This window comes from Mizuhopecten yessoensis, unplaced genomic scaffold (genome assembly GCF_002113885.1).
Source record: "Mizuhopecten yessoensis strain PY_sf001 unplaced genomic scaffold, ASM211388v2 scaffold9035, whole genome shotgun sequence".
Lineage (NCBI taxonomy): Eukaryota > Metazoa > Mollusca > Bivalvia > Pectinida > Pectinidae > Mizuhopecten > Mizuhopecten yessoensis.
In genome coordinates this window covers 189,768-206,125 of record NW_018407846.1, presented here as the reverse complement: position 1 = coordinate 206,125, position 16,358 = coordinate 189,768, and the positions used below count along the sequence as shown (strand labels likewise).

The 16,358-nt window shown below is 34.2% G+C and overlaps 1 protein-coding gene across 4 annotated transcripts in view; it reads left to right on the top strand.

The window, feature by feature from the left end:
* Positions 1 to 4,277, top strand: part of LOC110457180 (angiotensin-converting enzyme-like) — a 32,607-nt gene extending 28,330 nt beyond the window's left edge. For all 4 annotated transcript variants that reach the window (XM_021508332.1, XM_021508331.1, XM_021508328.1 and 1 more), the window contains exons 9-13: positions 863 to 961; positions 1,205 to 1,349; positions 1,551 to 1,649; positions 2,727 to 2,849; positions 3,129 to 4,277. In XM_021508332.1, the coding sequence (XP_021364007.1) occupies positions 863 to 961; positions 1,205 to 1,349; positions 1,551 to 1,649; positions 2,727 to 2,849; positions 3,129 to 3,408 (746 nt within the window). In that variant the 3' untranslated portion in view covers positions 3,409 to 4,277. The remainder of the gene's footprint in view (positions 1 to 862; positions 962 to 1,204; positions 1,350 to 1,550; positions 1,650 to 2,726; positions 2,850 to 3,128) is intronic.
* Positions 4,278 to 16,358: the final 12,081 nt, after the last annotated feature.

Genomic DNA, 16,358 nt, shown 5'->3' with positions numbered 1-16,358 from the left:
CAAATTGCAAGTTGATAAAAAGAACAATATCTTAGTAAAACAAATGTAATAGCTTTGATGTAATGAATATTGATAAAACTGAATGAAGCCTAGACATCCACAATCTGATCGCGAAGCACATTTAGTGTCCGTGTTACCATCACGATAATATTAGATTTGAAAGTGTCTTTTGTAGTGTTTTAAATTCACTATTTGTACCATTCATTGAGAGGGAAACTTTGGCAAGAAGCAGAAACATAGTGCTTAACTGTGATAAACTAAAGCTGAAAATCATTGCACACGGTTCGTCTTATTGTGCTCTATAAAACAACCCATTATATATAAACTTGTCACCTATTACCTGAAAGAAAAAAGAATCCGTTTAAAAAATATTTCGTGACGACCCAGTTTTTAGCAGCAATATGCGCATTTTGCTTTATGGCAATTTATTTCTGCATGATTAAACAACTTAACATCATATAATCATATGTATATTATGTAAGCTTGTGTGATATTGAAAATGAAGCATGCTTATAGTTTCTGTTGATTTTATTCTATAGCAATACATCTTTTTGCATGTGACTGTTTCTAGATAATGTATGCAAGACAAATTTGAAAACTTATCATTAATTCATACATTAAATGAGCTATTATGTTTGAACCAAAAAATATAATGAGATAAAGCGATCCACAAATTAATATATGACGTATTCAAAATACTTGTATTATTTACTTGTTGAAATTTTAAGTTCGCATTGTTCCCATATTTATTTGACGTCTTATATTCTTTTTCTAATGTATATGCGTATTTTTCTCTGATTTTTTTTAAAGATTACGAATTGTTTTCGCTATATTATTAACCACTGTATGAAATGTACGGCAGGTTTCCACGAGGGCATGGCTGATATCGTGAGTCTGTCGTTCCAAACTCCTGAACACATGAAGGCGATTGGGCTGCTAGACGAAATACCAACGGATAATAGTACGTACATTATTATCACTGTGTAGTTTAATGTGTTGAGCATCTTCAAAATGAATACGTTCTATGAGTTAAGTAATGACTCGTCGAAAGTATGTTGAATTGAAAACAAAAAAAATCATTTGTTTTCAAGATTTACGACAATATTTCACTCAAGACAAACATTTTTTGGTTTTGTTTCCATTTTGTTTTTAAATGTTGTATTCATTTTGTGACTTTTTTTTGTAATTCGAACCTCACATGCAGAGAGTGACCTGAACTTCTTACTTAAGATGGCTCTTGATAAGGTCGCTTTTCTACCTTTTGGCTACCTGATTGATCAATGGCGCTGGAGCGTGTTTAAAGGGGCAACAACTCCAGGAACATACAACCATGACTGGTGGGATCTACGGTAAGCTGTAGGACTGTTCAAACAAGACAAAATATTTGTTTACTTAAATAAATGACTCTCAGAAAGATGTATAATTTTCCCTGACATAATTGTCATGATATAAGTGAAGTGAAATAACTTTTAGCATCACGATATTTTTTTCGTATATTCTACGCGTGAAGGGTTATCGTTGAACACATTGTGTACTATTTTTATCTTCAGATGTCAATATCAAGGTATATCACCTCCAATTGAAAGATCAGAGGATGATTTTGATCCTGGAGCAAAGTATCATATTCCAGGCAATACCCCATATATAAGGCAAGTCTATTAGTCTTTTTGAAGTATTTTAACACCTAGCTATCGAGATTTACCCTGTAAACACAAATGATATGCTCACGTTTACCGCCCATTAGTAAGTCAATAAAGACAAATAACGCAGCATGATTGAATTGTTACGTTGCTTTAAAGATGAAGAACATCAAATTAAAAAGTTCACAATAAGAAACAAGTTTTTGGACTGTCTGCATAATATAATTATTACTTTTGTAATGTGACAACAAATTATCTTAATAAACTTCTATTTCAGGGTGTTTAACGAAACGTGATTCTAAGATCTCTATGTTATAAGTCATTTATGTGTTTGTAACACTTAAGTGTCGTTATGTTTGTCGAAAAATGTCCACAACCCAAATGATCCAATTTATAATGTCGTGCTATTCTATTGAATAAACAAACTCTCTGAGAAAGTTGATAAAATTGCAGTGATACACTTGAAATGAACTAGTCCTGAAGCATGAAAAATATTAAAATTTTAATATATCTATTTCTAATAATTAATTGCAAGGGGTCCAATGACCTTCGTAATAATCATTAGATACGTATAAATCGATTTCCCCCTTTTATTTAGGGTTTCCGCTATCTTTTTTTTCAAAAATATTTTTTTTCTCGTTGATAGAAATTCGTTAATTCGCTTGGGATTAGATATTCCTCGAACATTTGGAAGATGTCAAGCAAATCCCTTGCTGAACGTGCCCTTTTGTTAATGAAACAAGAAAGTAACATAAAATAAAATGTATTACCCCCCAGACAAAATATACCACTGAACTCAATAACATGCACGACATTCGTAATCAGGTGAGAATCAGGTCAGCTGATGGCATACACTCTTCTGCAACGTCTGTGACCGAATCTTCTCAAGGCGATTATCATATGGATAAGTGATATAGTAGTCAAATGATGCATGTATTCTGTAGATGCCCCGACTCGTAGGACAGGCTATGCATTAGTGAATCATCTATAGCATGGTAGGCGTATGTTACTATCGAGGAAAGGAAAATCAACGGTAGTGAAAGATATACTCAGTCACTCACTGCGTTTATTTCACCCTTTGTCTAGGTATTTTGTCAGCTACATCCTCCAGTTCCAGTGGCACAAAGCGCTTTGTGATGAGATCGGATATGTGGGGCCACTACACAGATGTGATGTCTATCGCGACGTATCCGCCGGTAATCTGTTGAGGTTGGTTACGATGCCTTACACAGTTTGCCATTATACATATCAATTAGCTGTGAGAAGATTGGGTATATCTTAAAGGATTTAATNAAGTATTTTATACATGTAAATAGGGTAACCATACATATAAAACTACAAAGAAAATAACCATCTAGCGTGGCAAATGGTTTGATAAAAGTTAGGAATCACGACGAAAGGGAATAGAAATATGATTAATATGAAAATGACGTGATTGACTTCGTGTCACTTCTGATATACATTTTGAGTATTTGTTCTTCGCCTTAGAGAGATGTTGAAGCTGGGTTCATCGAAACCATGGCAGGACGCCATGGAGGTGATAACTGGATCCCGTGAAATGAGTGTTCTACCCATGGTGGAGTACTTTGATCCATTATTGCAATGGCTGAAGGAACAGAACAAGGAAGAGAACATTGGTTGGAGTTCATCCTGTCCAACAAACATTCCGTCGCCCTATCCTCCTAGCCCTACTTCCGCCTCCAGCAACATCAATCCATCCACTCTCCTGGCCAGTATGGTTCTGTTGGCGTTAACACTTTTTGTTTAGATAGTCCTTATTATTTGTTGTTTCATTTCGTGTGGACATTTCAAGCATTATTCATTGTGTAAAGGATATACAGCTAGTGGTATTTCGCTATAGTATCATTTTCCTTTAAAGTTATGTTATTTCGAATCGTGCTGACCTGCTTTCGCAATTATACTTAAGCAGTTCATGTAGCAAATGACAACATAGCATGCATATGTTTGATGCTAAGCAAATTATGGTAATTGTGTACATATATTGTGTTATTATCTCAATGTTAATTTAATAAACCGCCTTTATCGCCTATACGCTAATCATATAAACAGATATGAACTTGACTTGATCAATTCATACATCGGCAGTAATATAGCTTTAGCGATTTCTCTCTTATTGGGAAGTTAGCATGTTTGATAATAAAAGGATTGATGTTTTTAATAATTAACTTTATTTATTGAGGATTAAAAACCTGATTCAGGGTCCTTCCTCTATATTAGTAAAATGTGTTAAATTTACTTAGTGTTTCTTAAAACATAGTAATATGAATTAAACATAAATGACATCTAAAATATAAGTTATGAGATTGCTGAAAATATTACATGCAATTGCATAGTACAATACATGAAATATCACAGAAAGCATACATCTCATGCTTTGAAGGTCTGATAATAGTTAAATGGCCGGAGCCTTATATACATATATGTTAATATAGCAAAGTATAAAAACTGCCAGGATATACATACGCTAATATAGTATATCCTGTTACATCTTTGATGTTATTGTTATTTTTGTAACTATCTATATTGTAAACATTAATTGTTAAAATCATAAAATTGCATATCAGAGACTATTTGAAATCGAGAGTGTATTTTCTAAATATATGATTTATATGTTAATCTTGTTTTTCCTTACTGTGTTTTTTGTTATTGCTTTCGAAATGAAACCACGTAGATATATGGTAACGACCTTGCATCCAGTCACCGCTAGCTATATACTATATCGCGTAACTACACGGGATGTATTTTATCATAGAACGTGGGGGTTTATGACTGCCAGCCACACTAAACCGGAAGAGCAATATGTTAGTGTTATACCAACCCAAGTAATCAATTGCATGCAATAAAACATAACGTCACTCGTTATACATTATAAGGAAGCCGTATAAATAGAAGATATGAATTTTTGAGAATGCGGCTTAACGTACGTTTCAATCACATCTTGCATTCTGCTAACTGTGTGATTTCTAGTGTGTGTCTTTACATTTATAAAGCGCCCTATCTGATCTCTTCAAAAATATGAACGAATTCCTACCAGTCAAAGTATGCCACATATATTTAATTCAATCCCTACAAAGGTGAACCAGCCTTACCTATGGTCGCTTTACCACGTGCCCTCTTTCATACCTCCAGGGTGTACGTTTTTGTGCTGAGGCAGCACTAAAACCGTAATACCCAACCCATACCACATAATAGGATAGGTAGTTGCAGCTGAAAACAAAGGTAAAGTGATCCTGGTTGAGTACACCGCCGCATCACTCACCTTGTGGGCAACGGTCATCCGAGTAGGAAGAAGGTCAAATGGCCCTTTCAAGATGGATTACGGTAGCTTCTCGACACGAATCATTTCAGTGAAATTAATTCACACTTTGCATTGCTGTGACACGGCATTAATTTTTCCCTTTTTACTCAGCTGAAATAGTCAGCAGGACACTTACCGCACACACACATACAACTCAGAAAGATGTATTCAAAAGTTTATTAATATACACAAATAGAGGCAATGAAATTAAATAGTTCGACATTATTAGACAAGAGAGGATATAATTGGCTGGTAATGGACACATATTTGCCTATTTCCAAATATCACACAACTGTACGTACGTTGCATATACTAAAGTTTCAATGCAATCAATATCTTAAACCTTCGGTTAAACATGCACACACAAAAATGACATATTGTGTTTATAATTGGATATTAAACATAGAAACACCAATAAAATGACTACTGTATTACTTAACACATATCGATGTGGTATTAGCGATATAAGTGCAAAATGGTAATGGCAGGATACAATTAATTACGGTGGTAAACTTATGAAAGCGTTTCTATCCTTCTGAAGCATGATGTTCAGGTCATTAATTATTTCAATGAATCTTACAGCTACACCATACACATAAAGTTTCACCACGAGTCGTCAGTGTGTGCTATCCAATAATTATACAACAATGCATTAATATTAATTAAAATAGAAAACAACAATATACCACAGCGTTAATATTCCAGCAGGATTAACAATCTCGTCCAGTGAATGTGCCCGGTATGTAGTTACTTGAAAAACTATGCACAGATAAAGATAATATTGTTGAAAGTTGTGGAGAAATATATTTGATTTTTATAGAAATATTCAACAATTTTACGGTAAGTTTCGCAGATTGGGATTGCTTTTTGTATTTAGCAATTCGTAGATAAACATATAACACATCAGACAAACTGTAATTAACACAATTAATTATCATTGTGACGTCGTCAAACTTTCTCCCTTATGAATGAAAGAATGTCACATCATATATAAGCGACTGACTTTGATGAAAGAACTACGAACGATAGTTGAATAAAAAATGTATAAAGGAAACATCACCATATCAGCAAATTCGTATAGCCATACTACTAAACCGGTAAATAATACCGACTCGTGGTAGGTAAGCCAGAACAGACAAACGTATCATGCCGAGTAAGTTGATAACGGCAACATCTCGGGATTAGAGCGTTATTATCGGGGACGTTTCAGAATTACCAAGTTTATTTAGGGAACAGCTATGGATAAGTAACATTAAACAGGGAACGTATCAGAAGTTACTCCAGGGAACATTTCAGAATATCTATGTGCATGTAATATGAACGTTTGACGATAAGTAGTTGTTAACGTCTCGTGATTGGTAAATTAATACTATACACGTCTCATGATAAGTATATTAATACAGGGGATGTGTAAGAATGTTTATAAATAAATTGATAAACATCTCGTGATTGGTAAGTTAACACAGGGACCGTCTCAGGATAGGTGTACTGATACAGGATTTATATCAGCATGTTTATAAATATACTGATAAACGTCACGTGACATGTAAGTTAATTATTAATACATGCACTACACAGAATGAACATTAATAGGCAAGGGTGTCATCGATTTAAAAAAATAAGTAAGGGTATACATACATACAGGTACATTCAAACATCTATGAATATCGTCAGATTGAGTAAGCAAATTTTTTTGATAGACAAGTGGTCTTATAGACAAATAGGCGATACAAAGAAAGAACTATTCGGGATAATATAAAAAGGTAGTCATAGCCGATAAAAAGCTACTGCGGGTTTATAAATATTCAGACTTATTCAAACTTTCATGGACGTTGGTTTAAATCATTTTTTTTTTATATTGCTGTAAATCAGTTATTATACGAGGAAATATATATTTGTCCATTATATAAAATATCAAAAAAAGTACACACACTAATAAAGTTTAATTGTAATTCCCTAACCTTTATAACAAAGAGTTGCAGTGGACCTTGTTTACTCGCTAATATTCATCACAACAAGAGAACCAATAACATTGCTAATACCAAACTAGTACACGCTGATGCTGGAAACATTGTGGATGCGACAGATACTTTATTCTCAGGACAGTTGACGTCCCAACCTATTCTGTGTCCCTTATTTTCGTTTGTCAACCAGTTTGTTAAAGGTTTTAAATATTCGACTAACGGCTTTGCACTCATCCTCCTTGAACCCGTCAACAATTTCAAAGTGTCTTGCCAGGGACGAGAGGACCCCAGTTCTAACATCTCTCTGTTGAATGAATAATATCTATTGATATGGTAAAGTCTATCCATCAAAACCTATGTGTTATACTGTTAATGTGGAGAGCATATTCTTGATATCATCATATAGTTACATCTGATGACTAATTACCATTCATGATATATCTTATTCTATAAATACATTGCATTTCTATTAGTCCATTTAATAGATGATGTAGACACATTTCAGGTTTCATATAGATGCATTTAATAAAATGTGTATATATTTAAAAGAGTAGACATATATTATCGATAGTGTAGATATTAATAAATGGTGTGGATTCAGTAGACACACTAATGGCTAGTGTAGATACAATTAATAGATGACGTATGTAATTGAAAGTTCATTTAAAATTACTTTTAACGATATCTAGTGCACTAACATTTGTACCTCTTGTATTTAGATATTGACCAACATAGAATGATGTAGAAATCAACTTTTGGTAAATATGATTTTCATTAGGAGTAAATTTAATTCTTAAAACCCATATATCTGGTATTCAGTCTTTTAATAGGTTGCCTCACACGGTAGAGGTTGTATGTACAGAATAGGCGATCACTGAATTGCAGACTTACTTTAGTTTACTTCCGGCTATCCAGTTCCGAAAGATATCACATCTATGTAGTGGTTTCTGTTGCTGTTGTCCCTTACTACACAGCGCTTTATGCCATTGGAATTTCAAAATATTGCTAACGAAATCTCTGTAATGTAAGAAGAACGTAGTTATACAAATACTCTGTTATATTGATGGAAATACATCAATAATGTCCTTTAAATTATCGAATCTGAAATCAAGGTAAATGTGTGCTCAGGTAATATCCACACTTAAGGCTATTCCATAGATTTGTTTTCAAAATTCATAAAATTCCAGACTTTACTCTGTATGTGTTAAGCTAATGAAGATTGGCATCAGTTACTTACTGTATATAAGGCAGGTTTGAAGAAACATGATGTTCAGAACCGGCGTCAAAATCCTCCTCTGTCCTCAACACTGGTGGGGAAATACCCTGATATTTACACCTTCAAAATAAAAGTATGTATCGAATGACTTGTAAAGAGTTCCTTATGAATGGGAATGTCTAGGGTATTGAGAAAAGATCCGGCGTATAGCATTATGATTTGATATGACATACATGTAAAACAACTTTATTCTCAATTCTTTATTGAAACACGGTTCTTACTCGGAATAAGTAACCAGTTTGTTATAAATGATATTTGCTTGTTGTTTTGTTTTCAATATTTCTGACAGCTGAATTTACTGACTCGGCATATTGTTGCTTATTGACCTCAGCGGTGGAGAGTCGTGTCACCGGCCATTTGCAATCTTTGCTTGCAAAACGTTTTCAAAAGCTCGCAAATAACTTTTCAATAGCTGTTTATGTTCAAAACAAAAGTGGAACTAGTTTATGTCGTTAAGTCGAGAAAATGTGGGAAAGAACAATGTTAAAATTGAATTATTCTTTTTTAGAAAGGAGTTATGTTTACCTCAATCTCCACCAATCAAGATTGTAGGTATAACTTAGGGTTCTGCCTTGGAACACGTTCCATCGCCACTGATCAACCAGGTAGGTTAAAGGAAGAGATGCCACTGTCTCTAAGGCAACGCCCATTAGGGCATTAATATCGCTCTCTACAAACCAAATAAAAAAATCCACATATTTAAAAAAACATATAGTGATAAAAGTTAGATAAAAAAAACGTCAAACAGGTACGGGGCATGTATTTTTACTTCGAACTTTACATAACTTATTTCAACAATTTCATAATAACAAAGCACGTGTCTTTGTTAATGCGTATATATATGTAGATACATTGTATAATACAAGAGAATCTAAAGATACACCAATAACCTACTATTGTCATCTGCAATGTCGGAAGCCAATCCAAGAATTTGAAAATGCTCTGGCGTCTGAAACGACAATTTTGAAAGTCCCGCCATGGCATCATGAAAACCTGTGGATGACATCAAGAAACAGGATAAAAGAAAAACGACATTTGTGTCTGAAATCGAAGCAAATATATAATCGGCTGCCTAGTAGTTCTGGTGTTAGAAAAAGAGCAATTCAAACCATATTGAAGTATTTGAAGGACAGTTGAAAAAAAATCACTCCTGTCTTATATAAACCTATTTATTCATATTTAGATTTTTCATTGTACTTTTTATTCCAGGGCCTCCAGGAACCTCTTCATCATTTATATGTCCATTAAATGATATTATAACATGAGTAAAAGACTTTTTATCTCATTTGGATTTTTATGACAGAGTGGATGCATTCCTACGGAAAACATACTAAATTTTGCCTAAAGAATATCTGCTAACTTACCTGTATTCGTAATAGAGCGATCGCCCTAAATGACTTATTCCTAATATTTAAATGCACAGATTTGTTCTATACCTTTCAAATGAATCAACAACCGAATAAACAAGGTCAGAACTACCATCCCCATGAGTTGTATATGGCTCAGGTTTGAATAGACATGAATCATACATATTTCGGCACTCAACTTACATCAACATGTATTTTAGCTTCAGTTGATGTTTACTTTTGTCAAGTAAATGGATGGTTGGGACATTTTACAACTTCGGCTAAAGCCTTGCATGCTACACTTTTTTACCTGGATTTGCTCCATTCCTGAACAAGAACGGCTGGTGTCTGTAACTCATGTGGTATACTAAGTGACCCATTTTAGAATGTATCGCAATCACGTCCTTTTTCGTTACGTTAGTACAAATCTTTATTCTAAACAAAATGTGAAAAGATAGAAAGTTCATACTATTTTAGCGACATAATTGTGACAATGTTCAACCTATTTCTTTACTTATCCGCATATCTTTACTTACTATTGTATATTTCATATTGTGTGACAACATCCATTTCTGTAATTCTGTAATATCGTATATTTGACCAATACTTCAGGTATTAATGGACCAGGAAACAATTGCCCACAAATTAGTACATGTTAAAAGATATTTGGGTATTTATTCTAAGAGAGTTTATTTTTCTCTGTGCTTTCAATTTACCATACCGGAAATCTTTTCCATTCGAGAAATCAAACGCTGATGGCTGACAAATCATTTCGCGGTTACTCGGTTTGATTGCTATCGAGTTTGCCCAAAAGTCCGCCGTCATGGGTTCAAAACCGAGAGAAGTATAAAAATCTTGCGCCATTTTAAACAAATCAGCTATCCGGTAACCCTGTTTGATAAATAAACAATTGAGTAATATACACCATAATAAAGTCGCATTGCGACTGACTTACTGAATGAACGGATACATGTATAAATGAATGAATAAACAAATGAACGAACAAAAGAATGAACAAATGTATCAACAAATGAACAAACCACCCAACCGACGATTGAGTGAATTAATGAATGAACAAATGAATGCATGGAATGATTAATTGGTGGATGCATGCATGCATTCAGGAATGAACGAAAACAAATGGTGACCTGATCCAAAAGAAAAGATAGTTATTTAACCATTGTGTTCGACACGAAAAGTGTGAGGACTATTCCCAACTCCTGAACACACTACACTTATTTCCTACAACATGTAGGATACTATAGTGACGAAATACATATTATTAATAAAAGTTTATTTAGAAATATCAACTAGCACGACGCAAATACAATCAGCTGCAACCTATAACTACACTACATAAATGCAGACTTGGAAAGGTTCCCATTTCGGAAATATATATATCTGTGTGGTTAACTACAATGTTGAAATGAGCACACAATATGGCCATTGTGTTCGACACGAAAAGTGTGAGGACTATTCCCAAGTCCTGAACACACTAAACCTATATACTACAACATGTTTTGTAACTACAATGTTGAAATGAGCACCCAATATGGCTGAAGGACTCAGAAATGTAAGCAAAAATGCAGCTAGTATACAAAATTTGTCGAGAAAACGATACGCATATGATACCTACGTAACAACTATATATTTACATACAGCAGCGTATCTAGGTAGAGGGGTTAGTGGTTCCTCCAGGAATTACCTCCTCTCTTAAAATGAATAAATCGTACAAAAAAGGAATAAAATAATAAAACAAGAGCAATGCAACGGCCTTCACAGCTTCCTATTTTCATCAAAATCTGAGATGTACACATCTTCGATTTAGGCTTGTTGACTGCCAATATCAATTTCCGAATTCACCCAATGAATCCATGTACTCACTTGTACGTATATTTATAGAAACGTAACTGAAGCATTGTGCTTTCATCCATAATATACGTTTCTTCTCTTTGAGATGTCTCTTATCATCATGCTTTAAAATGAATGAGTAATCCATATGATTGATCGAGGTAACTTATCCTTATAGTGTATTGCAGGCACGTACCATTTCTATCAGGGCTCTTGTGACGTTGAAACTGTTGACCTCAGGGTATGGCTTGACAAGGTCATACATGTCATTCCATTTGTGTCTCCATACATTATCTTTAACATCCAAAATATCACAATTAAAAAGAAAACATTTATAATTTTCTTTTCGAATATCTTAAACTCCATATATTCTTTCGTTTATCATTCAAAGAGGCGCTAAATATGCATAACTGTAATTTACAATATTATAAACATGCATGGTTGATAAAGCTTTAATGATGTAGCCGTGCGACAAATCACGTGCTGTTACTAACTGCCTGTTCGAACGTCTCCAAAAATGTCCTAATTGCTCGCACTGATATTATCTTGCAACTATGTTGGATTTTTGTCATTTTATTGTGTTTTTTTCTCTCTTTGAACATCGGCATTTCCTTTCAAAAGTGGTGCTTGATGACGACAATCACATGATTGCAAGGACATAAACATCCACACGGACCTAAACATCCACATGGACATAAACATCCACAAGGACATAAACATCCACAAGGACATAAACATCCACATGGACGAACAAAGGAGCATTCATAAACAATAGAAAATACTCTGTTGTATCAGATTGTTTAAAAGTAACAAAACGACGTACCTACTAGATGAGCAGGGATATGCCCACTGTCAGGGAAGGGGGTTCTGCCATAGTGCACAGCTAGTTTTCGACGAATGTATGCATGTAGTTGTTCATACATTGGCCGTAGTTCAAGGAATACTCTCTTTATATCCGCTTCAAACGCTTTAGACTCGTAGTTACGTTGCCATACCTCACTTCTATCGCCGAATCCTTGAACAAGCGGTAGAAAAAGCAACTGATATTTTCGTCCTAAAGACGGAACATTAGCATAGTGAACTGCTTGGGAAATAAGAAACCTGGATGGTTTGACATGTTCGTTGATGTTTAATAACATTCTGATATTGAACATAAGAATTAAATGACATTGGGAAACTATACAGGGAAACTTGACTATAAATACGCCTGTGGCCTTTTCAACAAAAACTATGAAAACAAAAATATGCATTTATTGTCCTTTTGGTAGGAACACATGACTGTTTGATTTCCTGAGGGGGAAACAGTCAAAATTGTTTTCTGACTACAACCATAATGACAATTTTAACAAAATAACACAATTATACCAGAGAAAACAGTAAATGCATGAGGCTTGTACGTCTTAAGCTCGTTATTGAACGTTTGGTTTTCTTGTTATGTGATCAATTTTGTCCAACCAACTATGCTGTTAAATAGATTATTGTCAAAGGCGAATTCGAAAAGTGAGGTGACACGATAAATGATGCCGTTGGAAGCACGGTCCCACTACAAACAGAACGCATTACATCCTCAGCACAGACGCAGGCATACACACAAAGGGAGATATAAGCCAGGTGGTATAGGACTAGTAGCTAGCGCCTGATAAGGCAGCTCCTGCGAATTCCTCAAAATTGAATTGATTGATATATATGCTTATTGTATTAATTGTATATATATGTACAGTATAGCCCCTTAGAGTGTATTATGATAGCTAGATAGGGCGCTATATGAAATGCTGTATATTTATTTATCTATTTTATTTAAAATGTCCACCTCACACACGAGTCATTTTTACAATACTTACCACTTAGCTGTGCGACCTTGTTCGATATTTGGACATAATCAATAAATTTGTTTCGGATTTTTCTTCCAGTAGCATTCCTCCATTCTATCCACAATTCTAGTAACTTCTTTTCGCTTCGTTCCTGTGCCATTGGTCCGTCCGAATCTGGTAATACGGTATAAGAAAATGAAAGTTTGATATTGAATATTTAACTCAATTAAATTTAGTGTAGGTTTCACAGCCAAACTGTAAAAGGCGGAGGTTTAACACCTAAATGTAAACAATTAAGTTCGAAGAACTCACCAAAACCAAACAAACTTTGTGATCAAATATGTATAAACTGTTACAAAAACAGAAATACAAGTGCCAAGCTTAGGGCAGTTATCACTGAAACTATTATTTGTAATAAGGATCATGGTGATACTTTCATCGTTATATACATACCACGACCAAACCTTAAGCATTTTCTGGTTCCTGAGCACACTCCGGCAGTGAGGTACATCTGTGATATCTCTGTAACTGTCCTCACCAGCTATTACATAAAACATGGTATTAGTTTTGAAGTTATGATTATCATCTAGATCTCTTTCAAACAGTGTCTATACATATCTGAAATTATCTTGATGATCAGCCAGCACTCATTCCAGTGCTATGCATATACTTATTTGAGTGATGTGATAATTATAGATTATCAAATCGTGTTTTTAGGGTTTGTTGTGAGAACAATTTTCTCATCTGATCATACTTTGTGATAAACTGTTTATCATCTAAATACCACTACTATATATATCCTTCATTTTAAAAAAGTCAAGTAAACACCATATTTCCCAAAAGACTTCTGGACTCGATGGTCATCGATCGCATATCCTCTGTCTGTTTTTGTACGCGGATCACTTTTGTATGGATACTATTACCGATTTAGGACGTCACTTGGCGCGAGCTGACGTTCAGTTTTGAAAAAATACGTTCTCAAAAGCTGGGAAATGTAAAAAAAAAAAGTTCTTCTCAAGTCGTTCTCAACTTCTTCTAATAATAATAACCCATGTTAATGAATCTATCATGTTACCCGTAGGTGGTATAACGTAGTTTATTGATGATGATGATGATTAACTACACATGCATTTAGTGCTGTGTCTATACTGATTTTAGTGATGTTATGATCATGATCATCTAGAACAGAATTCAATGTGTTACCGTTATTGATAGCAGATCGATGTTGTAATACTTTACTAAAACTTATCTTAAGTACTTGTCTGATGTTTAAATGATCATCAACCAGAACTTCATTTAGTGCTGTGCAAATACTGAGAGTGATGTAATCATGATAATCAACAAGAGATTAATCCGACGGGAGTTTATGAACAAGTAACGCTGTTACAAACGCTTCCTCAAAATTGTAGGCAGTAAGACACTTTATGTATTGTAGACAGTAAGACACTTTATGTATTGTAGGCAGTAAGACACTTTATGTATTGTAGGCAGTATGACACTTTATGTATTGTAGACAGTAATACACTTTATGTATTGTAGGCAGTAAGACATTTTATGTATTGTAGGCAGTAAGATACTTTATGTATTGTTGACAGTAAGACACGTAATGTATTGTAGGCAGAAAGACACTTTATGTATTGTAGGCAGTAAGACACTTTATGTATTGTAGACAGTATGACACTTGATGTATTGTAGACAGTAAGACACTTTATGTTTTGTAGGCAGTAAGACATTTTATGTATTGTAGGCAGTAAGACACTTTATGTATTGTAGACAGTAAGACACTTTTTGTATTGTAGGCAGTAAGACACTTTATGTATTGTAGGCAGTATGACACTTTATGTATTGTTGACAGTAATACACTTTATGTATTGTAGGCAGTAAGACATTTTATGTATTGTAGGCAGTAAGATACTTTATGTATTGTAGACAGTAATACACTTTATGTATTGTAGGCAGTAAGACACTTTATGTATTGTAGACAGTATGACACTTGATGTATTGTAGACAGTAAGACACTTTATGTATTGTAGGCAGTAAGACATTTTATGTATTGTAGGCAGTAAGATACTTTATGTATTGTTGACAGTAAGATACGTAATGTATTGTAGGCAGAAAGACACGTAATGTATTGTAGGCAGTAAGACACTTTATCTACTGTTGGCAGTAAAACACTTTATGTACTATTGGCAGTAAGACACTTTATCTACTGTTGGCAATAAGACACTTTATGTACTGTTGGCAATAAGACATTTTATACACTGTTGGCAGTAAGACACGTTATCTACTGTTGGCAATAAGACACTGTATCTACTGTTGGCAATAAGACACTTTTTGTACTGTTGGCAGTAAGACATTTTATACACTGTTGACAATAAGACACTTTATCTACTGTTGCTAATAAGACACTGTATGTACTGTTGGCAGTAAGACATTTTATACACTGTTGGCAGTATGGCAAACTTTGTTGTTTTTAACTTATTAATCAATGACGACACCATCTATTATTCGAAATAATTATTATGGAAAACCCCATTAATCATAAAAGAAAGAAAAGTCAAAACTGGATTCAGAAATAATATAATATTATTTCTTTATATGATAAAGTATCGTCTAAAAATGTCTTAATGAGTTGGGATATACTGTGCGTCGAAAAGTACCCAGTTACTGTATTCGTGTATTTTCTCTGTATTTTCGCTATATGAACATGGCAAAATCAGAAGGTATGGCGCTCAAGCAATTAGGAGATTTTGACGTTATTTCAGTTGTAACATTTTTATAACAATATTGGAGACAGCTGGTCGAGACTGATGGCTATATTTTTCATTTATTGATATTACACCTTGAAAAGAACCTAGTGTACTTAAGGACATTTTTGAATGGGGTTACATTTAATTGAGGGTACAGAATCATTTTAGCATACGCTTCTTACTTAGTGAGTATTATATTACGTTCAATCCCATGTATAAATATAATAAGAATGTACGCTAATGCTTAACTAGACACATTTTAGACCTGGGTCATTGCATCTTACCTGGTTTCGCGATACGTCATTACTGTGTGGAGAAATCTGGACTAATTTCTCAAACTGTCGACGAACGGCAGGATCTTTAAACGTTTTCCAGTCATATTGGGCAGCTTCCTTTGATTG